Source organism: Eschrichtius robustus, chromosome 4, assembly GCF_028021215.1.
Source record: "Eschrichtius robustus isolate mEscRob2 chromosome 4, mEscRob2.pri, whole genome shotgun sequence".
NCBI classification, from domain to species: domain Eukaryota; kingdom Metazoa; phylum Chordata; class Mammalia; order Artiodactyla; family Eschrichtiidae; genus Eschrichtius; species Eschrichtius robustus.
The window spans coordinates 36,268,279-36,294,615 of record NC_090827.1 but is presented as its reverse complement, the minus strand read 5'-3'; the positions used below and the strand labels follow the sequence as shown (position 1 = coordinate 36,294,615).

The window sequence follows — 26,337 nt, the reverse complement described above, 5'->3', positions numbered from 1 at the left end:
AGGTTTTACTTCCTCTTTGCAATTTTCCGGCAGCCCTGCTCCAAGGCTAGATGAAATCTTGACTCTTGCCAGAAGCCATTTTCAGTAAACATTTGCTGGGTAAATGCTCGCATACATGAATGAATGAATGATTGATTAGAAGCTAGAGGAAAAAGCTTGCAAGAGGGGTTTGGAAACAAGCAGGGTAGCAAGTGGGAACCTGAGTCCCTTTGAGGCTGTGGGTACCTGGTGGGCTCGCGAGGCGCGTACCGTGGGGAACAGGGAGTGGGGGGCAGAGAAGAGTCTTCTCCTTTTCCTCTTTTTGCTGTCAGCTCTGAACTCAGCTCCTGTTTCTCTCCTGCCTTGGGCGGCTTTGCCCCTGGCCTGGGCTTCCAGGGCCCCCCTCGTGTTCTACTCCATTCTGTTCTGCATTTGCAATATACATGCAGCTGTCCCTCCTACATATGTGATGCTAACTTCATTTCTCCATATTTACATAAGGTTCCTATCATTTCCTTTCTGGCCTTTCTTCTTCCGAAACATCTAGTCATTTTTAGGGATCCCTAGAGAGAGAGGACAGGTGTTTCAGAATGATAGTGACATATCTCATTGAGCTCTTCTGCACCTGGGAGCTTTTCCTCCCTCTCTCTCTCCCTCCCCTGATTGATTTGAGCCCTCTGAGTGAGACTTTTTCAGCAGTAATTCCAAGTTTTCAGTAGAATCACCACAGGCAGTTGTGCAACCCGGGAAGAACTCCTGTTCTTTAGTATTATTTAAAAGCCAAGGGAAACGGGGTTGGGGGAGGGATGGAGTGGGAGATTGGCGTGAGCAGATGTAAGCTATTATATAGAGAATGGATAAAGAACAAGGTCCTACTGTATAGCACATGGAGCTATATTCGATATCCTATGATAAAACATAATGTAAAAGAATATTAAAAAAGAATGTATATATATATACATATATGTATGTATGTATAACTGAATCACTTTGCTGTACAGCAGAAATTAAACAACATTGTGAATCAACTATACTTCAATTTAAAAAAAAAAGCCAAGAAAACCAGCATGTGACGATAGACCATTCTTGTCGCTTTTGACAGCAATTGCACCAGGGCAGTAATTCTAAAGAGGGTCCCATTCCATGAGGAACAGAAACACAGAACCTCTTTTTTACCATCCCCAGCCAAAGAGCCATGATGATCCTCTTTCTAAAAGCATAAAAATGGAGTCAAAACAAGAATTTTCCTGGGAACTTCCCATGGTAATTTCCAACAGAGAAAACAAAGTAATAAAATTCACAGGCCCTTTAAAAGAGTTAAATAGTTTGGCTCATGTATAAATAAAGCAAGTCATCACAATTTTAGAAACCAAGAGCCTATGAAACTGCAATTTGAAAAGCTCAAACACAGCTCAGTAATTTTATTATAAAATTTGCATTCCGACCTGTAGGACAAATATAAATGAAATTTAAAAGTGCCTCCAAAGTTTGTGTGGGGAAAAAATGGAGGTAACCAATAGCACTTAATGGTAGGACAGTTATATAATCTTGGTGAGAAACAGAGATCAAATGTAATGAACATACTATTTACCCCCAGTTTTAAAGTGGTACCCCTTGCTTGATATTATATTTAATTTAGGACAAATGGGTTCCTGCCATCAGTTGGAGAAGCATTGCTAAGGAAACTGTCAGAGCATCAGGCCTCTCTGAAGGGATGGCAACATGGCTAAGGGGAGGGAAGATCCCAGAGACTGGGTTCTAGATGCAGGCATGACACCAAGATGCTGTGAGGCCTTGGACAAATCACCCAACTGCTCAGGCCTCAGTTTATTTCATAAAGGGAGAGGGGTTGATAGTGGGCTGTATCTTAACCTTTTACTGGTCACAGATGGTTTTGAGAATGTAGTGAGATCTACAAGCCCATCTGCCCCCAGGGAAAATACACCCTTCCAGGAAAAATATATGTTGGTGCATACACAAAGTATTTTCTACGTGATTTCAGGGGTTCATCACCGTACACCTAAAGCCCATACTTGGACCATCTGAGGGCCTGGGGGCTACATGATCTCCTGGTCCCTCGAGCTCTCTCCCCTGTGACTGTCTGCTGGGCCGCCTCAGCTTAGCTGTGAACCAGGCTGGGCCACAGCCTCCACTCTTGGAAACCCCATTATAGTGTTATGGCCACAAACACCCTCCGTAAAAGCTTGTTGAATTTAACATACATAAATATTCACTTGCCTCCATTCATCTTTTTACTAAACAATATTCGAAAGAGGTAGAACATGTGAATCCCAAGGAAAGAAAGTCCAGCTCTCACATTCTGACTCAGTGAGCTTTCCCAAGGGAATCGTGTTCAATTCTCAAAGGCTAAAAATCATATTTAAAATAGCAGCTTCTGGGATATCAGTTTACTCCAGCAAGAAGAGTTATGAAGCTTTCGGTGAATTCATTCCTTGATTCAGACAAGCACGTACTGAGTGGCTATTATATTCCAAGCCTGGGGATAGTAGCACCGGGGGGGCCTAATATAAGTAAGATGCAGTCCTGGAAGCAAACAGCAGCTAGATGAGTGGAGAAGTATGATGAAAATTACACTAGAAATGTTTACTGCTTAAAATGGGGGCCTGTTGAGGGTAGTGCAATGGGAGAATAAGAGAGGGGCACCCAACACTACCTGAGACAGACATCAGGGAGGCTATACAGAAGACGTGATGCCTCAGCATTTCTTGATGATGAGTTAGGATTTTCCAGGCAGCAGAAGGGCCTCTCAGGGAGGGGCTGTGTAAGAGCAAGCCACTGTCATGAGTGAGGATGACAAGTTTTCCAGTGTGACTGGAGCTTAGGGCCCGTGTGGGGACATACAAGGGGATGGGAGGAGCCAGACCATGAAGGGTCTTTGCCTGCTCTGCAAATAGTGGCACTTCACTGCTTTCATGATTATGCACATCATATGCGGCAATAAGGACTTACTGGAGGATTTCCGTCAGAGTAGAGAGGTAACACTGGTATTTTAGAAAGAGGGTGTAGAGGATGGATTGGAGGTGAGGGAGGCTGGAGGCAAGTTAATTACCACCCTTCACACACATCTCTCTTTGCATACTCTCTGGATAAATTTTTACTCACCTAAGCCCGATGCTTATACTCCAATTATTGATGCTGATAATTTGCTCGTTAGTGATAGTTTGCTGGGAGTCATCTGACCTCACGTTCATCCATTATCGTTTTGTTTTAACCCCAGTTTGAGCAAGATCTCACTTTTATGAGCTTTTATGCCCTACACGCATGCCCACAAATATATAATAGTTTAACTAAAACACCACACCTAATCGGAAAAAAAGAGCTTGCAAAATATTGTGAACATCACTTTCAGTTAGCACTAATTTGCAGTCTCTGAAATGGTGAGCATGGGTGCCATCCCTGCCACAAGATTGGTTCAAGTGTCTCAACATTTTATTTCATAATGCAAAACCTTACAGTTTTAGATATGATCAAATGATGAATGCTCTTTATAGATCACCAACAAGATGGTTTACCTTGCCTTATCTTATTCATTCTTTCATTCCACAGATATTTACTGGGCCCCTACCATATCCCAGGCAATGTTCAAGGCACGGAGGATACACTGTGGCATAGACAGAAAAGGTCCCTAATCAGGTGGCGACAAGGGCTAAAGAGAATTCAAGTAGGTGGTGTGACAGCGAGGGCCTCGGGGCCACGCCTGCCAGGGAGGTCAGCAAGGACCCTGGAAGTAAAACTCAAGGAGGCGCCATCCTGCAAACAGCACGGAGGAAAGAAACCCTGGAGCAGGAAGCGTTCGCAGAAGAGGGAGGGGCTGGTGCAGAGGAGCTCAGGGGGAAGGAGCTTGGTGTGTCTGAGGAACTGGATTGGGGTGAGATGAAGTGAGGTGGGAGAGGTCAGCAGAAGCCAGTGCATGCAGGACATTGGCTCTCAAACTCGAGGCCCAGTGCCTCCTTAAAAAAATATACTTTACATTGCCCTTCCTCCTGCCCTAAAGTGAAGTTCCCAGATAATATGGGTTTTTTTTCCACCTTAACTGTTTTTTAAATTTAAAAACATATTAAGAAGACAAAAGCTATCTAATTCTCCTAGGAAACAAAAGTGATGTTAAAACTGAAATTCCAGCCCCTAGTTTGTGGGTGGTCCGTAAAGTAATGGACCCCATCCACAATTTTTCTCATGAGAAGACTAAGACCCCTCCTATGTGGCCCATGTCAGTTATCGGTTATTTTGTCCATACTCCATGCATTGGGAAATAATTTGTGCTTCATATCCAAGGGCCCTCATCTCATCCCTCAATGGATGAATATAATTAGTGCAAAATTTTTACTCTTAAGCCCGGACTGGTGTCATCAACCAATGACGGATTCATGCTAAAGGAATAATTTTAAAAAGCAGTTTATAACAAAGTACTACTTTTGTGTCATAAAAGTAGCAATTAATGTTTGCATTAAGGGCAGGATACATAAGGGACAATTTGGGCTCCTGCTCTCACGAAAAACTACAGATGAAGTCCATTAATCAATATTTATTTACTGCTCACCTACAGGATAGGCCCTGAGATTTTTTTGGTTTAAAAATCACTTGTGGGCTTCCCTGGTGGCGCAGTGGTTAAGAATCCGCCTGCCAGTGCAGGGGACACGGGTTCGAGGCCTGGTCCGGGAAGATCCCACGTGCCGCGGAGCAACTAAGCCCGTGCGCCACAACTACTGAGCCTGCGCCCTGGAGCCCGTGAGCCACAACTACTGAAGCCCGTGTGCCTAGAGCCCGTGTTCCGCAACAAGAGAAGCCACCGCAATGAGAAGCCTGCGCACCGCAACGAAGAGTAGCCCCCGCTCGCCTCAACTAGAGAAAGCCCGCGTGCAGCAACGAAGACCCAACACAGCCAAATAAATAAATAAATAAATTTATTAAAGAAAAATCACTTGAATGTTTTCTAAGGGAGTTTGATAGATCCCCTTTTCTAAATTTTAAAAATCTTTCTTTTTTGTACCTTTATTGAGATGTATACACAACTTTCATACCATACAACTTTAATATTTTTGAATTTGAAGGCAGTTACAGTGAATTTTCAAACAAACCTAAATAAATTAAAAAATAAATCACCCCGCCGGCTCAACCAAACATAATAATAGCAACTACTGTTTATTGGGCATCAACTCAGGTGACAGGTATGGCAAGCAGCACTTGACGTAATCATTCCTAATCTTTACAACATCCCTGAAGAGTTTGTTTCCCACTTTACAGAGAGAAAAGCTGGCCTCAGGGGATCTGGAGAACTTCACAGAGGTCACCACGAAGGGAGCTCCGGGGCCAGGATCAGGAAGCAATTCTCTGACTCAAAGCCTTTCTCTCTCCCTTACTTCATCCTGCACCCAGTCTCCCCAAAAACAGAAGCTAGAGGCTGGAATATATATATAGAAACCCTCCACCCATTTTAAACATAGATCAATGTCACACCCCATCGGGACTGGCTTCTCAAGGGCTCAAATTTTAAAGCGTTTTAGTGTCCTACGGGGATTAGCTTCAGAGACACTTCTTAATGGCATTACCTTTAATGCCTTATGCTTAAGTAGAATTACATATCCTATAAAGGTTAAATTGGGTTTATCTTGTCTCCTTCCTCTCAAAAGGACCTATGTTAATTGAAGTTTCTAAATATATTTAGGCAAGCAAGGGGGTGGGGTAGGAAAATTGGTAGGGCCCTGAGTTAATGGATTTTACTAGATACAAGTGAGCTATTAATATCTGATGACTGGGAAGGGTAGAATCTGCTGTGTACTTAGGCAGACACCCAGGGCAGAATGGCTGCCAGTTCAACCAGTTAGGAATCATACCCTTCCAGAAGTAGAACAGGAGCCTTCCATGTCCCGACCAGCGAAGACAAAATTACACTACCAAAATAAATCCTTGCCTACAAAGGGATAAACAAGAATCTGGAATGTGGCACTACACAGACGGACAATGGCTGAAGTTGTGGCAAAGGATGAGAATTCCCAGTGGCGCGTTCTTTCAGCAGATGAAGTAGAATCCGGGTGAAAGCAAGCACGGAAGAGTGGCTTGAATCCTCTGGGGTTAGCAGCACCCTAAGACTGGTGGTGAAAGTTACAGGTCTGAGATCAGGCGTGGCAAACATTCAAGTAGAAATGGAACCAGGAATAAAGAAATGTTTTTAGAATTAGAAATTAGAAATGTTTTTAGAAGAGATGTCCTACCAAGGAGTTAGTCTCTAAATTAGGGGTGACGTAGGGAGTGATGTAAATGAAAATCAATATTTATAAGCACCTCGACAGCACAAGTATTTAGCAAATAGGATAAAACTTTCAATATAGTCACCTCAAGCTTCTTCCGTCAAGAATCCACAGATGGATATCACTCATTTGGAATCTAAAAAATACAACAGACTAGTGAATAAATCAAAAAAGAAGCAGATTCATAGATACAGAGAACAAACTAGCGGTTACCAGTGGGGAGAGGGGGAGGGGCAACATAGGGGTGGAGGAGAAAAGGGGGTCATTATGGGATTGTATGAAATCATGTGTGTGAAACTTTTGAAAATTGTAAAGCACTATAGAATTTAAAGAATCTTTCATTTAATTAAAAAAAAGAAAAAAAATGCAGAAAAACAAAACAAAACAAAGACTCCACAGACAGGATTCTTGTTGGAAGCATCAGGGGGACATGGACAAGATTTATGTTTTATTAACATTAGTTATGCTACACACTGGGCATTTCTTTCTTTTTTTTTTCCTTTGCCAGAACTCACTGCATTTTTCTTTACTAGAATGTTTATTATTGTTATGGGGATTTGAAAAATTCTTACGGGTTTCAGGTCATCTACCAACTCCCAGAGGTACCAAAGAGCCTACCACCCCCCCTTTATTGAGAGACCTGCATTTATGAAGCCCACTGGGTCAGCATAACCAATGTCACCAAGCCACTACTAAGCATTCACAGCGTGCCTAGCTCTGCACCAAACATTCAGCATGAATCACACAACCTACAAGAACATGGCTATTATTTTCCCATTTTACAGACAGTGAGACTGAAGCTCAGACATTCATTCACTTGCCTGAAATGACACAGCTCGAAGGTGATGGAGCCGGCATTCAAAACAGGTCCCTATAACTCAGGTGCCCTGACTCAACAATCACATCCACATGGGATGGAAATAAGGTGGAGGCGACTCTGACCCAAGACCAAGGGAAAGAAGAACATTTTCTCCCTCAGGTTCTCAAAGGGTATCTAGTCCTAAAGGGTAACAGCAGCTCAATTTCAATGTTTTTCTTCTCTCTCTTTTTCCTTTTTAAAACTTACTCTATGTTAAGGGATAAAGAGAGCTGAGCTGTGTTACTTGGATTTATTTGGTTTTCCGATCAAGGGGCGCGGAATTTACACATTGTCAGCTTTTCACAAAGTCTTCCTTAGAGAAGTCAGTCTCTACCTTTTAAATATAATACAGCCCTGCCTGTTAAATATCATGTTACGTTTCAACTGGAGTGGATTATGGCCTCTCAATTGCCAGCACCGAGCTTCCAGATCTGCCGAAGAGGTTTTCAGTTCCACTGCTTGGAAACTGCAGCCCTCAGGATTCCCTACAGCACCCTCTTTGGGCACCACTGCCTTGAAAACCACTTAAGAATGATAAAAGTCACCAGACTCAATAAAAATAGACTTTGCAGTAAACTGCCCACAATTTTTCCAATCCCACTTCTCCCAGAAAAAAATAAGAAATGTATATGGAACAAATAAATCAACTAACATGGAGGCTACCAGCTCAGCTACTGTGTTGGGGGAAACCTAGCAGTGAAATCTAAATCTAGCACAATAACTTGCAAGGCTTGGGCAAATTATTTCTTTTTAATAAATTCTGCTAGTGTAAGAAAACACTGTAGACCCAATGCAGGCAATACACGAAACATATTCTTTTTTTTTTTTTTTAATTTATTTATTTATTTATTTATTTTTGACTGTGTTGGGTCTTCGTTTCCGTGCGAGGGCTTTCTCTAGTTGTGGCGAGCGGGGGCCACTCACTATCGCGGCCTCTCTTGTTGCGGAGCACAGGCTCCAGACGCGCAGGCTCAGTAGTTGTGGCTCACGGGCCTAGTTGCTCCGCGGCATGTGGGATCTTCCCAGACCAGGGCTCGAACCCATGTCCCCTGCATTGGCAGGCAGACTCTCAACCACTGTGCCACCAAGGAAGCCCCAAACGAAATATATTCTTTTAAGAAAAACCTACTGCTCTAAATGATTCAGCTGGTATTGTATCAGCCCAGAAATTACCCGAAGTTTCCACACCCATGGTCCCTAGAGCTGGCAGTGGGCAAGCAGCTCTTCTGCTTTACTCTTCTTACGCCTGCTGGAAATCTGGTGTGCTTTGGGAAGTGGAGGAGACTGCCCTCACATTCTAGAGCAGCTAGGATCACCATCTTCCTGTCCTGCTATTGTGTCCGTCCCACTGCCTTCCATTTATTCCGCTTGCTGACCCTGCTCTTATAATGCACATTATCGTTGATATCGTATCATCTGGGGAAGCAACTAGTCTATAACCTGAAATACAAGAAATTAGACTCCCAGGAGCCCAGAATTCTACCCCATTGAGCTTCATCAACTTCACTCTTCCCCACACCTGTTTCCTCTTTCTTGAGTTCCTATTTTGTTTAACTGTATCACGAACCCTATGAACTGAGCAAGAAATTCTTCAGAAATCCTTTCCAAAACCTCAGGCACAGGGAATCTTTAAAAGACACAGATGACGTAAATTAGTGTGTGTGAAATATGCCAAGCACTGGGGAGAAGGAAGCTTTTCACCTTCCACTTGGCTCCCTCTCGTATCCTGGGATGAATCGATAGACGCTCCTAAGTCTCTCTGGCTTTCTTTCCCATTTGTCTTCCCTTGAAGACTGATGTTCTTCTGGATTCTTTTTCCTCACTACAGTAGTTCTGCTGGTCCCTTGCCCTAATTCCACTGTAAGCTCCTACACTGTCTCCTCCATCACCTTAAATGACCTCCGTATCCATGCTGTTAGACCATATCATTCATTCATTCATTTTTTACGGAGTACCTATCACGGGTTAAGCACTATCTGGTGACACAATGATGGGCAAAAACACTTGTTACCTAGTCCAAGCTCTTAACTGCTCACCACACGACAGGCCAGTAAATTGAGAGACGAGGTGCTGGGGCAAGGAATAGTGACTTTAGCCGGAAAGCCAGCAGACCAAGAAGATGGTGGACCAGTGTCCCAAAGAACCATCTTCCCCAAGTTAGAACTCAGGCTTCTTTTATACTAAAAGGGGAGGGGCTGTGGCTGGTTGTTACAAACTTCTTGGTGCCGGAATCCTTTGTTCTTGCAGCAGTCCATGTAGGTCAGGTCATGGTGTTCTTATAAACCTGCAGCAAGACAAATATTATTCTCTGCTCTGCAACTTTTTCTCTCTATGTGAATAGAAAAGTGTTATCCCTTTAAAGGTCAGAGCCTTGAGGATGAGCTATCCCATATATTTCAGGCTCTAGGCAACATTCTTAACTGGTAGCAACAGCAACAGAATACAAAGTCAAAGAAACAGATCCAATATGGAGTCAGATTTGTTCTTCCCTATGACACACTTGACTCCTCTCAGCTTACTTCTTGGTTCCTTGATTTTCTTTCCTCCAACCACTTTCACAACTCTACCCCACAAAGCACCCTTTATGAAGGGCCTTGGTTCAGGATTTATTGTCTGAGATGCAGCATTTTCAAATTTCTCTGAGAGATGGAAGGAGAGCAGGCTGTGGTCATTCACACCAAACATGCTCTCTGGTCTCATCCCAGTTTCCCAGCGACTCCTGCTTGGTTTCTCGTTCCTCATTTGCTTCTCAGCCTGGACCACCTGGGCCACCGCTCCAATGATGGTCATTAGTCCCCTTGAGTTTCCCCAGGACTGCCTTGTCAATAATCAACTCTGGGAATCTTACCACAGTCTTTTTCTCTAATCCTGCCCCCGATTCCAGAGCCTTTATGGAACCATGAAGATGGGATCGACTTCCAGGCCATGTCCCCCACCTCGGCTGTGCCAATGATGCTCTCCCAGGGCTCGAGCTTGTTGCTGGTTGAGTTCTCTCTTCAGCCCCTGCCGTGGCCCTTCCACTCTTCCCCAGCCCAGCCTCATCCTCTTGTGGTGGATGACCCCACCGAAGAGGCCACATCATCTCACAGGCGTGTGATAGCTCTTTGTTCTAACACAGCTTTGTTCTAACACTCTTTGTCCTCACATCCTCCTCTCCAGCCGCCATATCCACTTCCTTGTCTCCTCCGCACCACTCAACTTTTCCAGATTCAATGCTCTTTGCCTCCACTTTTTTAGTCCAGACTCCCTAACACTTATCTGTTGGCTTTATGCACCACCCCCCAGAACTTCTAAGGTCGCCAGAGACTTCCTAAGTACCAAGCGTACACCTTTTCTAAGTTCTCACCTTTCTGCATCTGTTCTCTTCCTGTTGTGCTTTAAACCCTCCTTATTGACACGCTCCCCTTGGTTTCTACGATTCTTTTCTACGTTGTTAGCTCCTCTCTGCTCCTTGTGTGTATGCTTCACTGTAGATTCTCTCCTGGACTCTGGACTGTCATAACCACTTCCAGGTTGAGATCTCTAGGAGCTAAAATTCTAGGGGGGAAATCCCATTTTTAGTATTACATATACAAGATCTTTAATGACCTGGCCCCTTCTTTCCCCTCCATTCTTTCCTTTACCATTGCAAATTGCCCTATACTCCAGCTACACTGCATTTTTGCCCCCAAAGGTGCCAGGCTTTCCCACCCTCTGCCCCTCCTGCCTGGCACACATCCTTCCCCACCAATCCCATGCCCATATCATTCCTGGCCAGCACACTAAGACTGAGCCTGGAGGCACCATCTCCTGTTATAAGTCTTCCCTTACTCTTCTGGTTCCGTTTATATCCCCTTCTGGGCCCCTCGCTGTCACAGCACTGTGTCATTGCCTATTCACCTGTCTGCCTCTATCAATAGAGTGCAGGCTCCTTGAGGGCAGGGCCGAGGATTTGCTTACTCTTATCATCCTGCACGGTGGCTGGCACAGGACTGGTGCCAGTAACTGCTTAACAAATGGAGCCAATCATCATCTCTCTAATAAGACCAACATTTAGACCTGAATTCCCTATAGCCTGCTGAGTATCTCTCTGCCAGGTTATCATAATCACCTAGTTCAAGGATAAATTTACTTATAAAGGGTTAGTACAGGTGACTTTGTTTCTTCTTTTTGTTTTTCTTGGACTTTTAAAATCTTGCATGAACAAGAATTGCTTTGGTTATAATTACCTATAAAAATGATCTATCTTTAAAAAGTCAAATGTGTTCTTACTTGTATTGCTTAAGTCACATCTGCTTGCAGGTAACAAAAACGCAAATCAAACTACATGAAGCAGAAGAGGGGATTCTCCCTAGATTCTGGTGTGTCCCAGGATAGCCAAGAACAGGAACATGGCAGCACTTGGGAAATCCTAGACCCAGGAACAAAGATTCCCTGAGAACCCTATCTCTCTCACTTTTTGTCTCCAGCACAGGTAGCAGAAGAGATGGCAGGAGACAATTCCCAAGGTTTACCATAGCTTCAGCCAGGCACAGAAAAACCCTCTTCCTTATTTCCAGTCCCAGAACAGGCCCCTGCCTGGACCATGTGACAGTAGCCAGAAGAGACATCACATTATACTGTATGGTAAATCCCACAGTAACCCTGTGGGTTGGAGACGGGTCTTTAGAAATTGGTGGGCAGATGCTGGGGTGTTCCAAACAACAGGTGACTGTCACACACACTTCTACTCAGACTGTTCTCTTGCCTCAAAGTTTCAAAATGCTTTCATCCTTCAAGGTTCAACCTTAAACACCACTCTCTTTAAAACCTTCATTGATCTCCACTCAGCCAAGTCCAAACATTTTTCTTTCCTCTGTTCTCTTCTATGCTTTTCATTTTGCCTTATTTTATTATTACTATTTTTTAAATTTTATTTATTTACTTTTGGCTGCGTTGGGTCTTCGTTGCTGTTCGCGGGCTTTTCTCTAGTTGCGGCGAGTGGGGGCTACTCTTCGTTGCGGTGCGTGGGCTGCTCATTGTGGTGGCTTCTCTTGTTGTGGAGCTTGGGCTCTAGGCACGTGGGCTTCAGTAGTTGTGGCACACGGGCTCAGTAGTTGTGGCTTGTGGGTTCTAGAGCGCAAGCTCAGTAGTTGTGGTGCACAGGCTTAGTTGCTCCGCGGCATGTGGGATCTTCCCGGACCAGGGCTCGAACCCGTGTCCTCTGCATTGGCGGGCGGATTCTTAACTGCTGCGCCACCAGGGAAGTCCTTGCCTTATTTTATAGTAAGTTTACATGTCTGCAAACTGACAAGAGTAAGAATATAATGGAATTAACTCTCGATTTTAATTTTTTTTTTGGCTGCACTGCATGGCATGTGGGATCTTAGTCCTCCGACCAGGGATCGAACCTGTGCCCCCTGCAGTGGAAGCGCAGAGTCTTAACCACTGGGCTGCCAGGGAAGTCCCAACTCTAGATTTTTAAATCAGACCAGAATTGAAATTCTGATTCCCATACTACCTAGCTAGGTGACTTTGGACAAGTTATTTAGCTTCTGAATTAGTTTTCTCATTCATTAAAAAAAAGGACATAAGGAGTCAAGGACACTGTAGTTCACACATCCTTGTGAGGATGAAACAGTATGTGTGGAAACTTCAGGCACAGAGCCTGGCTCAGTGGACACTCACAAATTGCTAGTTTTCTCCCTTCGGGTTTCTCTCACTGAGCTGTAAAATCCTTTAGGTCAGGATTTCCCACTGTGCTTATTAATAAATGCCTTAAAGGTAAGTAGGTCTTCCTCAAATGTGCATTGAATTGAACTCCTTTTGGATTGTCTCCTGAGCCAGATTTAATCAGTAGTATTAATACTCATCGAAAGGTCCCTAAGTGCTTTGAATGTATGGACTTAATCTCCGAGATAACCCATGAGGTAGGCTTTATTGCCTTTTTTAAAAATAACTTTATTTATTTATTTATTCTTGGCTGTGTTGGGTCTTTGTTGCTGCGCACAGGCTTTCTCTAGCTGTGGTGAGCAGGGGCTACTCTTCGTTGCGGTGCATGGGCTTCTCATTGCGGTGGCTTCTCTTGTCGCAGAGCATGGGCTCTAGGCGCACGGGCTTCAGTAGTTGTGGCATGTGGGCTCAGTAGTTGTGGCTCGCGGGCTCTAGAGCGCAGGCTCAGTAGCTGTGGTGCACTGGCTTAGTTGCTCCATGGCGTGTGGGATCTTCCTGGCTCAGGGCTCGAACCCATGTCCCCTGCATCAGCAGGCAGATTCTTAACCACTGAGCCACCAGGGAAGTCCCATTGCCTGTTTTTACAGATGAGGAAATAGGTGCAGAAAAGTTCAGAAACTTGCTGGAGGTCTAATTCTATGAAGTAGTGGAGTGAAGCAGTGGCTTCAGGGCCCTCCACTTCTAATCATCCCACCTAGTGCTTTCTTAGGGGCAGAAAACATGTCTACTATGAAACAGCTCACATCGCCTTTTTTGTTTGTTTGAACTAGCTTAAATTTTTTCTAGTAATCCAAACAAATGGTTGCTTTGACTTTTTCATTCCTTTAATTAAAAACTTCCAGGAGACTTAAAAGCCTCCTATGGCTGATGACAACAGTCCTAGGATTTCACCAAAAATACAAATAATTGCAGTTGTATGAGGATCACACTGCCAACTCCTAGGGTCGTGGACCCAGTACGTTTCAATCTCCTGGACAATCTGGGGGTTTCACCTGATAGATCTCCAAGCTGGCTGCCAGCATAGCAATTAACCCCTTGCATAACTGTCTTAGCAGGCAGCCCCAGGAACTCGGGGAAGGCAAAAAATAGCTGTCCACTAGGAACAAGGTGAGAAATCCTGACCTGAGCTCTTTATTCTTAGACAATTTCCAGTTATACTTCATTGCTGACGCCTGACGGTTTTATTAATCTCCTTTTATTACAGCTCACCAATCCCCATTGTGTATCCAGATCACCTGGGCCAGGAATGATAGCAGGTAAGTGAGAAAACAGAGTACGGGGCAGGGGGGGCAGCGTCAAAGAAAAGAGTGAGCCCATACTGGCACGGCAGTTATGTTTGCCAGGTATATTCAAACACATTTTTCTTCCAATAGATCCTCCCCTCAACCTGTGATGAGGACACAACGACATTACCTCCATTTTACAGATGAGGACACAGGTTTACAGAAGTGAAATGCCCTAGCAAAGCATAAATGTGTGTCGTAATGGAGGTCTTCCATTCAGGGCTTTCTACACGTACACCACGATGCTTTTGGAGACAGCAAGATGCAGCAGAAATTTCTGCTTGGTCATAGTTTGGGGAGTAGAAGGGGCTGATAAATACCTCTGGGAAAGAGGTATAAAAATGTACAGGAGAGGGCTTCCCTGGTGGCGCAGTGGTTGAGAATCTGCCTGCCAATGCAGAGGACACGGGTTCGAGCCCTGGTCTGGGAAGATCCCACATGCCGCGGAGCAACTAGGCCCGTGAGCCACAACTACTGAGCCTGCGCGTCTGGAGCCTGTGCTCCGCAACAAGAGAGGCCGCGATAGTGAGAGGCCCACGCACCGCGATGAAGAGTGGCCCCCGCTTGCCACAACTAGAGAAAGCCCTCGCACAGAAACGAAGACCCAACACAGCCATAAATAAATAAAAATTAAAAAAAAAAAATGTACAGGAGAAACAGTGGCATCTATTTGGCCAGGAAAGAATCTGACTCTTCCCAAATCTGTGTCCTTCGTGGGCAAACTCCATGTTGGGGGCGAGGTGGGGCTGAGAGAGAGAGGATGGGCTCATCCCAGTCACAAGTAGACGGCAGAAGCGATCACCCTGTCTCGCTGCAGTTTTAGTTCTCCTTCTTCCCCCAGTGTTACATCCTTTCACGTTCACCCTTGCATCCCCATCTGAAGTTTAGAAATTGGGACTTTCGGTGGACTCAGAGGCGTCCACCAATAATGGCTGCAGCTGACCCTGCTCACACGAGAAAGCCTGTACGTTTAGATCTGGAATTCCAGGTTGTGCAAGTTAGCTTTTCCTTAATTTTTCAAGTTCCGTATGTCCTTTCTTTTCTGATTTAAAGGGATTCTGCTCTTTTCATGATTCAGTCTCCCTGTCTCTGCAATTTAGGTTTTCAGTCATCTAGTGTGTTATGTTTGGCAAAGAATATTTGAGAAAAATCTCTCAAGAGAGTGGTGAACTTTATTAATCTTAAAATCTTGTGCGTGAAGAAAGGAAACAACAAATTTTTAATCAAAGTAAGCAATAATGACAGGTTTATTTAAAATTTCCAGTAGAGAAAACCCACTAGTTTTGGAATAAAAGTACTCAATGTACGAGAGCGTAAGTGAATATAAAAGATTAGCAGAAGAAAAATAAAACCAAACATAGTACAAAAAAACTTAAAAAGTTTGAAAAGGATTTAAACTGAGATGTTCCTTAAATCCTCCAAATATTTAACAGAGTTACTAGGTTTGGCAAACAATTCACCTGAAAATTAAAGCCTATTTCTGTACTGTAAACTCCATAAAAACTCCTTATTAAATTCAAGCACTCCATACAATTGGTACTGAAACATACAGGCAGTCAATTTCAGAATGGCAGGAATTATTCATTTGCTCTCACAGTTATATGAATTAACCAGCTGCATAACTGTTTTTTGGAGAGGATGGGATAGAAGATGGAAAAAAAAAAAAAAGGTAGGATAAAATCTCTAAAAAATTGAAACACAGCAAAATTCAGACATCAGTTTGTTTCTTTAAAGCAACAAACTGAATTTTTACAGTATAGTCTACATTTGTCATTTCCCTCTCCCCCCACCCCCTCCAATACTCCTAAATCCACTAGTCTAATCAATTCTTAACTTCCAAATATTCTGTACATATATTTAGCAAAGAGCATATGCCTAACATTATTCTGACAGCATTATGGTCAGCATACAATTTTAGAAAGATTACTATGTATATCACCAAGATTAACCTTTACTTAAAAAAAACGAACAAACAAAAACCATTACTAAACAAATAGTTTTAAAGTATTATGAAAACCCATGCGAGAAGACTCCACATGGGCTCTAAACCTGATAAAAACACATGTCAGAAAGACTATTAATGCTCAGCTTCTGCCAAACGATGACCTTAAAGTGCCAAACACAACAGAATCTCTCTTAGGACCGTTTTTCCAATAGATGATTTGTCCCTGGCTTGGCCATCTCTCCTTTAACTATACACGAAGTCCTGCTAAAAGTATGCATTTTAGTTGATTTTACAATAGAATGTTACAATGTAAACTAAACAGGTTCTTGATATCAACAGTATGTTACCCAGGTTTTTAAATTTCTGAATCCAACAGTTGGTCACAGAGGTCAAGTATTATCAAGGCTCCTTTGTCAGTTCAGATGGTGTCTGACTCATCCATCCTTCAAGTACATGCAAGGCTCAATAGTTTTCAAGAGGCAGAAGCCCGAGGCCGTTTTAAGACACAGATGAAATAGGATTATGAGGTGAACCCATCTGGGTAAGAACTTTATCCAGCCACTGGAGGGGGCCATGCAGATGGATCTCAATCCAGCAGGGGGTGCTAGTAACATCTTGGCGGTGATATTCTGCTCCCCAACCCTAGAAACAACATTGGAGGTCATTTAACTTGTTTGACTCAGTGGTTAAACTTATGAAGTAAAAAGAGCTCACACAGTCAGACACTCCGATTAAAGATCTGGTTCTCTCCACAAGACAAACGTGCACAAATGTGCACACATGATTTGGCAGGCAATTTCACAGCTCCCCGAAGTCCATACATGGATTCCAGATTAAGAAGTACTGGTCTTGGGGAATGAAAGTTTTAAACTACATTATAAGGCTGTTGTAATAAAGACATTTTCTAACTTTCATTTTTATTGCCCATTATCTCACCGATAATATTGTGACAGATGTTGTTAAATTCTCAATTCACCATCAAGAAAATAAGGAAAAAGGTATGTAAGACAAATTGACATTCTGTTTCTTCCTATTTTAGCCACTGAAGTCTCTATAAACACAGAGCTTGACCTTTCAATCGCTAAGCAAAACTGGCAGGAGCACGTAAGTATCCAAAAATCTATTAGTAACACTTAACCACTGTCTTCAATCTATTAGTAACACCTACCCACTGTCTTCAATCTATTAGTAACACCGAACCACCGTCTTGAATCTATTAGTAACACCGAACCACCGTCTTGAATCTATTAGTAACACCTAGCCACCGTCTTGAATCTATTAGTAACACCTAGCCACCGTCTTGAATCTATTAGTAACACCTAGCCACCGTCTTGAATCTATTAGTAACACCTAGCCACCGTCTTGAATCTATTAGTAACACCTAGCCACCGTCTTGAATCTATTAGTAACACCTAGCCACCGTCTTGAATCTATTAGTAACACCTAGCCACCGTCTTGAATCTATTAGTAACACCTAGCCACCGTCTTGAATCTATTAGTAACACCTAGCCACCGTCTTGAATCTATTAGTAACACCTAGCCACCGTCTTGAATCTATTAGTAACACCTAGCCACCGTCTTGAATCTATTAGTAACACCTAGCCACCGTCTTGAATCTATTAGTAACACCTAGCCACCGTCTTGAATCTATTAGTAACACCTAGCCACCGTCTTGAATCTATTAGTAACACCTAGCCACCGTCTTGAATCTATTAGTAACACCTAGCCACCGTCTTGAATCTATTAGTAACACCTAGCCACCGTCTTGAATCTATTAGTAACACCTAGCCACCGTCTTGAATCTATTAGTAACACCTAGCCACCGTCTTGAATCTATTAGTAACACCTAGCCACCGTCTTGAATCTATTAGTAACACCTAGCCACCGTCTTGAATCTATTAGTAACACCTAGCCACCGTCTTGAATCTATTAGTAACACCTAGCCACCGTCTTGAATCTATTAGTAACACCTAGCCACCGTCTTGAATCTATTAGTAACACCTAAGCATTGTCTTGAATCTATTAGTAACACCTAGCCACCGTCTTGAATCTATTAGTAACACCTAGCCACTGTCTTGAATGTATTAGTAACACCTAGCCACTGTCTTGAATCTATTAGTAACACCTAGCCACTGTCTTGAATCTATTAGTAACACCTAGCCACTGTCTTGAATCTATTAGTAACACCTAGCCAGTCTTGAATCTATTAGTAACACCTAACCACTGTCTTGAATCTATTAGTAACACCTAACCACTGTCTTGAATCTATTAGTAACACCTAACCACTGTCTTGAATCTATTAGTAACACCTAGCCATTGTCTTGAATCTATTAGTAACACCTAAGCATTGTCTTGAATCTATTAGTAACACCTAAGCATTGTCTTGAATCTATTAGTAACACCTAACCATTGTCTTGAATCTATTAGTAACACCTAACCATTGTCTTGAATCATTTAGTAACACCTAACCATTGCCTGGAATCATCCGTACAAGAGGGTAGCTTGCCAGGCATCTTCAGGATTACTGAATTAGGACATGAAAGCTGACAGAAGCAAGTCCCTGTACAAAAGAGGAAAATAGTTTTGCCATTGCAAAGATCAAAACCTCACTGGTATGGTGGACGATGGCATACAAGGTCCTGATAAACCTTGTTTCCTGAGGGATGTCAGAGAAGGCCAGGTTCTATTTATCTCTACTATCTACCTACCCCAGGAATTTCAAGAAATGTATCTGAATATCAGAACTTTCAGGAGAAAGTTGTGATACATGAACACGTATAAACATCCAAGCATTTGTCCATGTATCAACAAACTGCTAAGTTTAATCAAAAGATGTATGTGCATGTTTCCTACATTAGATAGGAAGTTCTTTGAAGGCAGAATCTTATTTATCTTTGATTTCAAACACCTAGCACAGTGACTGGCACAAAGCAGAAGCTCTAGAAACACTTGTTCAGCTGAAATGACTTGGATTTTTCAGATATGTGGAGTTTACTGTGCAAATAATTTATAAAGTATGTGTTTTATATTAAAGTCCAAAAATGATCATCTTTAAAAAATAGTACAAAATTGGCTATTCATATTAGTAAAACGTTCTGTATCCTTTCTCTAAGATGCTAAGTGTGAGAAGGCAAAGTATGCAGTCCTTATGTTAATAAAGAACAATGTTGTACCATGTGCAAATTTTTTGTTGCTAATGTGTAATAAAGTAGCTGCCCTTTATCATGTCAGCAGGGGGTTTAAAATAAGATGCTTATCTTTAACTCTCCAAATCCAGCTTCCTAGCTATGTCCATTATAGCCTGTATAACCCTTCATTCCAATACTTACCACTTTATATTATAATTAAACACAGACTGGGCCATCAGCATCTTGAAGCTAGAGACTTTAGGTGCTTTTTCATCTTTGTATTAATTCTCTGGAATGGTGCTAAAAATGTTCGCTGAATAAATGAAATCTAACACATTTTTAATGCATATCTTTGCATTATAAACACTTTTTATCAGTGTAATGGTGGTTTTTACTTGTGTAAAAGTCAGTGATTAAAAATGTGTAAAAGTAGTATCATTAAAATTGATTGGGTAATCCATAAGAAAGAAGTTTGAGGAGAAAGCCAATTGGAGCATTAGGGTCATAAATTCTCCTAGAGTGGTCCTTCAGTGACAATAGACTTATCAAGGGACCTCAGTAATGAACACCACAGTTCCCCAAATGCAGTCACCCATTTTAAAGATAATGAAAGTGGGGATCAGGAAGGAATCCCAGGGCCTTAATCACACACACAGAACTAGAACCTGGATCTCCTGACTCTCAAGAGGTCTTCTTTCCTCCATATCAATAAAAACAACAAACACAAACAATGCTGGCAAGTCACTGTTCTCATTTTAAAATTCACTTCAGTCAAAATGCTAAGTCAAAAATTAAACAGTGTACATTAATAATGGATGAGAAAGCTCTTTGTAGTCTCATAGGTACATAGTATATAGGTAAACCTCTTTAAAAGGTAAAAAAAAAAAACCCTCCTTCAATACTAAAAAGGTTCCGGACTCAGCTATAAGAAACTGTTGAATTGTGTTTCAAGAAAACAAACACTAAGAAAACACACTGAAAATCTGCTAACGTGACTCAAAGAAGTAGGGAAAAAATGATATTCAGGGAAAGATATCTTTGACGTAAAGGATGAATAACAAAGTAAGGTTCCAAAGTTACCCTCTGTAATAAATACATCGCAGAACAGGTTTAACAACAAGTTCTGTGAGCTTCTGAAGAGAGGATATGAAAGGTGATTGCCTCGCCCAAATATATAATTAGTTTTGTTTCTCAGAGTAACAGAGGAGGAAAATCTATCTTTGAGGATTCAGAGCCAAGTCAAGTCAGCCACTAGAATAAGTTTCTGACTCATAAATTTAATCAGACATATGAGTTTCTTTTTTCCATTTCGATGGCATCTTAAAACTTTTTATTTCTCAGAGGCAGAAGAGGAGGCAAAAAAGAGATCAATTCTTGTGAGCAATGTCTGTAACCTTCACCCTCCTCGAACCTCAGAGCACGATCCTAGCGCTGAGGCAAGGGCCTTATTAACTCTTGAACATAAGAAAATCGGGGGAAGGGGAGGCTGGGATCTAGTGAGAGAGTAGCCTTGCCATACATACACTACCAAATGTAAAACAGATAGCTAGCGGGAAGCAGCCGCATAGCACAGGGAGATCAGCTCGGTGCTTTGTGACCACCTAGAGGGGTGGGATAGGGAGGGTGGGAGGGAGACGCAAGAGGGAGGGGATATGGGGATATATGTATACGTACAGCTGGTTCACTTTGTTGTATAGCAGAAACTAACACAACAGTGTAAAGCAGTTATACTCTAATAAAGATGTATTAAAAAAAAAAAAGGATGAGTGTCATATGGGACAGAGCCACCCCCAGTGGCACTCATACTAGATTAGTGCATCCCTTGCCCACCCATATGTACCTGAGAATAAATTATTGTTTTTTGGAAAAAAAAAACCCAGAAAATCACAAGCTTTACTGGAACCACTAAAAAACTGACCAATCAAAAATAAATCCCAGTGTGATGAACTTTTACTTTCACACACAAAAAAGACCACTTGCTTACTGTTGAAACAACAATCCTAAAAGTACTAACAAGCATAGCATTAAAAAAAAAAGAGGGGTGTGTTTATAGAACTGATCTCTGGGAATTCCCTGGCGGCCCAGGGGTTAGGACTCCGCGCTGTCACTGCCTAGGGCGAAGGTTCAACCCCTAGTCAGGGAACTAAGATCCCTGAAGCCACGCGGCACGGCCAAAAAATAAATAAACAAAAAAATAAAAAGAAAAAGAACGGATCTCATAAGACAACCATGCATTTAAAGCATATACTTTATATATATACATAACATATTCTAATAGTATTACAATAGCTAAAATAGTGCTACTTGAATAAGGAAAAGTTATTAAAGCCTGCTACTACTAACATTTAACACAAACACTCCTATATTCCAATGATACTTTCCTCATAGTTGACATCCTTGTTAAAGGTTAAAAATGTCTAGATAATAAGTTGGTGTCTATGGACACATATCAAGAGGATACAGATTTACATATAACATGGAAGTGCGTTAAACCCTGACCAGAGGAATCAGAGATCACTTACCTTCACAAAGCTCATGCGAATAGTACACATTTTTGTGAGCTCATAGACTGTCTCGAAGCCATGGTTCACAGACTGTGCCAGTAACTGAGCAAATTCTTGGTTGTTAAAAATTTTCAAACTACACCCACTAGGGATCTTGCAAACAGTAGTGGGATGAAATCCGTGATGGTAGTTGCAGTTCCGACTTTGCACAAAGATACTGCTGTCACTGAGGCATTCGGCATATACCTCGCCTCCGACATAATAAAGATGAACTCCTGCAGGGAGACAAAGCATAGAGTGTGGTCATTATCGCTTTTCACAGCTGAAAAGCATCCATGTAGCTTCAGAATGTAAATTTACATGGTTGATTCGATAAACAGACATTCTCCAAGTCTTGCACAATTGATAAAATCTTAGTTAACTGTATTAGTTAATACAATGTCCATACGTCAACATGCACGTCTAGAAGGTTGCAGGAAATAACACAACAAAGTCTCTTAAAAATAAGTAACAGTGCAGCAATTTCATTTTGAAAAGCATTTAATGCCTATTTGGCCATGGATTGAGAGCAAATTCTCACTTTAAAAACACAGCACAATAAAGCTGAACTTGACTATGGGATCCTACGCATATTCGTTACATAAGCTCTCTTGTATTTATTTTGCAGCTCAGCTTTTTGAAAAATTTTAGGGTAGGGGAAGGGAGGATCGAGAGGAGTAAAAGAACTAGAAAACCACAGGTGGAGGAAGTATTGCTGAGAAGTGTAAGATGTAAGGTCCAGGAAAAAAAAAAAAAAAAAAACCTAGAAAAAATAATTCATACTGTGTGAAATCTGATCTCACTCAACTATTATCTGCTCCAAACTTCTTCCTGTGAGACCTAGAGTGCCAGGAGTGTAGGAAACTGATCTTACCCAGCCTTTAAAAAAAATGAAAGGGGAAAAAACCACTCCGACAAAACCCCACACCATTATAGGCCACCCAGCAAACAGAGTCACATCCCATGTGGCTTTCAGTGATGGACCTTGCAGGTAACTCTGGCAAAGCTTAGTCAATGCTAGAACTATTGTCTCATCCAAAATACTATGTGCTCATATATAGAATCCAAAAAAACCAGTACTGATGAACCTAGGGGCAGGGCAGGAATAAAGACGCAGACGTAGAGAACGGACCTGAGGACACAGTCGGGGGAAAGGGAAGCTGGGACGAAGTGAGAGAGTAGCACTGACATATATACACTACCAAATGTAAAATGGATGGTTAGTGGGAACCTGCTGTGTAGTGCAGGGAGATCAGCTCAGTGATCTGTGACCACCTAGAGGGGTGGGATAGGGAGGGTGGGAGGGAGACTCAAAAGGGAGGGGATATGGGGATATATGTATACGTAAAGCTGATTCACTTTGTTGTACAGCATAAACTAACACAACAGTAGAAAGCAACTATTCTCCAATGAAGACATTAAAAAAAGAAAGAAGGAAAAAAAATGCAAGTTGAGCTGCTGGCTGTGTCTACAGGGCTGTCATGATTTGAGTGAACTAAAGTATTTTAGAAAAATGGAAAAAAAAACACTATGTGCCGTGTTGATACATATACACAATGGCTAAGACTGCTGTAACAATTAAATCGCCGCTGGAGCAGAAGCCCATTTTTCTGTCTGATGTAGAGAAAACAGTTTAAGGGTGTGTGTGTTTGCTACTTTTTTCCTGATTATAAAAATGAGGAATTTTCATTTTAGAAAATTTAGAAAGTAAAGCAAAATATAAAGAAGCAGAAAACATTATCACTCCTTTAGTGGCCCAGAGGCAATAACTGTGAATACACATCGTATTCGGTCTTGAGTATCATTAAACTTTCTTTGCAAACATTTAACATATCTCCACCATTGAATGACTACAACAATTTATTTAAAGGATTCTCCCATTATTGGACCAATTCTGTTGATACTAATTTTCTGCTATGATAACGATGCCATGATCAATGTCTCAGCATAATTTTTGATAATATCGTTAGGAGCGATTCCTGGAAGTTAAGTCATTGGATCGAAGGCTCTTGATTCACTTTGCCAGAGTGCTTGTATCAATACACACTCTCTCCAGCAGCAGATGAGTGCCTTTCTCACTTCACCTGCGCCAGTACTGAGTCCGAGTTTAAAACAACAAGGAAATTCCCCTAATTTATAGCTGGAAAACAATATTGTTTTAATTTGCACATGAGCCTTGATATGCTCTCCTCTGTTTACTAGCCATCTGTGTTTCTCTTATGGATTTACTGTTCATATTTCTTACTTATTTATTCCTCTGGGGTTCTAGTATTTTTATTATTTTTTTAATGAGCTGCGCATATAGAAAAGATATAAATAATTTATTTCTTATTTGTTTCCCCATTAGCCCTTTGTCTTTTAATTTTGTTCACGGTATCGTTTTTCTTTAACCTACAGAAGTTTGAAATCTTTAAGTAGACAAATCTCTTGCAATCTTTCTGTTGCTTTTTATGCTTAGGAAATCTCTGCCACTTTTTTTTTTTTAAAGCATTTTCCAGTCTATCTCATCTTTTTTTTTTTTAATTTATTTAATTTATTTAATTTTTGTCTGCGTTGGGTCTTCGCTGTCGCGTGCAGGCTTTTCTCCAGTTGCGGAGAGCAGGGGCCACTCTTCATTGCGGTGCATGGGCTTATTGTGGAGTAGCTATGGCACGCGGACTCAGCCGCTCCACAGCACGTGGGACCCTCCCGGACCAGGGATCGAACCCGTGTCTCCTGCATTGGCAGGTGGACTCCCAACCACTGCGTCACCAGGGAAGTCCAAATCTCTGCCACTCTTGATCAATATATGTTCTTCTAGCTTTTCAACAGCTTGCCTTAAAAAATAATTCAACTCAATAATCCACTTGCATGTGTGGAATGAGGTCAGGGTTTCTACCCCCAGCCTCACCCCAAAGCTAACTTTGTTATTGCAGGACCACTGGAAGACTCTACTAATTTGTTATGCTTCACTTATCATACATTAAATTTTTAAATACAGTATAGTCTGAGTTTACTTTATTCTATTGTTTTGTCTACACACCGATTTAATTGTAGTTTCATAATCTTTCATTAATCCTCACCTTGAGAATTTTTTCTTTACTCTTCCATTAAAAAATTTAGCTATTTTCACTTATTTATCCTTCTGGGTAATACGCAGAATACATCTTCCAACTTTCAAAAAACAAAACATTGTGATTCTGACATGGATTGTTTAAACTATGAATTAAATTAGGAAGAATGAATATCCTTAAAATGTTCTCACAATATTAAGCCTTTTCTTTAAGGAACACAGACTACCTATTTATTACTCAAATTTTCTTTCGCTCTCAGTGAAATTTGGTTTTCTTTACATAATTCTCATATATTGCTGGCTCAGATTATTTATGCATTCTGTTGCTACTCAGAATGTAATTTTCCTCTCCATTATATTTTCTAACTGCTTATTGCCAGATTAAAGAAAACTGACATATAATTTATAAAAATAGAGTCGAGACACCTGGAACAATTTGAAATAACAGCATTCCCAGAATCCTTATTTTCTTCCTAATTGTTAATAGGAATGTTCCAGAGTACAATGGCGTTTTACTACGTTGGAGTAATGGTCAACTTTAGAATATAATGAAAACCGTCCCTCTGTCCCAAATGTATGCAAAATTGTGTTTATATACAATTTCAGGGGTTTACAGACCACAGAAAGATACCCATACGATATGAACCTGAGTTCTGACATTTCATCATTAGATGTGTAGTTTAGGCTTATTTTTTTTCCGTAAGCATACTAAGGAATTATCTATCAGTTCCTGTTTTAAGAGTTGTTGTTTTTGTTTCCAGGATTCAATGTTAAACTTCATCTCAAATGTCTTTTAAGCACCTATTGAATAACCTTTTAATTTGGTCTAAATTTCATAGTAGGTCATTTAAAAAAACTTTTACTCTGGAAATAATTTCAAAACTTACAGAAATAGAACAAACAACAAAGAAAAACAGAACAAAGAACACCCACACAACCATTCTCCAGATTCACCTGTTGGGACAGTTCACTCCATATGCTTCATCATGGGTACCTCCGTCCTCTCTATGCTTCCACACACACCCTCATATACACACACACAGGTACATACGTGTATACATTCGGACACAGGATTGTTCTAGGTGGAGAGATATCTCTATCTATAAACATAAGGTACATACATAAATTCTTCCTGAACCATTTCATCATGGTCCTTTACCCCTACATACTTAAGTGTGTATTTCCTAAGAATAGGGGTCTTCTCTTGCAAGCCACAGCATAAGCAGCAATGCCACTGCATTTAACACTGATGTAATACTTTTATCTTATCTACCACTCATATTCTAATTCTGTCTGCTGAGCCCAGTAATGCTCCTTGTAGTATTTCCCCCTGTCTGCTGCAGGATCACGTCCAGGGGCAGATTATTACATAGAGCTGTCGTGTTTCTTTAGCCGTTTTAATGTGGAACATTCTCACACCTTTGTCATTCGACATCAGTGTTTTGGAAGAATACAGTCAGTCCCTCTTCACCCTTTGTGCCTGGGGTCTGTCTGAAGGCACCCTGAGATTCGATTCGGATCTGCATGCTCAGCTGGATTTCTGTGTAGGTGACGTTACTCCCTCCTCAGAGCAACAGAGCTGGAGGTT

General features: G+C 41.6%; 1 protein-coding gene across 4 annotated transcripts in view; it reads right to left on the bottom strand.

Annotated features, from left to right (window-relative positions):
• Positions 1 to 15,485: 15,485 nt before the first annotated feature.
• SMAD1 (SMAD family member 1) overlaps positions 15,486 to 26,337 on the bottom strand; it is an 81,706-nt gene continuing 70,854 nt past the window's right edge. For all 4 annotated transcript variants that reach the window (XM_068542567.1, XM_068542570.1, XM_068542568.1 and 1 more), the window contains exons 6-7: positions 21,677 to 21,933; positions 15,486 to 16,668 (exon numbers count right to left, since the gene is read on the bottom strand). In XM_068542567.1, coding sequence (XP_068398668.1) covers positions 16,525 to 16,668; positions 21,677 to 21,933 — 401 coding nt within the window. In that variant the 3' untranslated portion in view covers positions 15,486 to 16,524. The remainder of the gene's footprint in view (positions 16,669 to 21,676; positions 21,934 to 26,337) is intronic.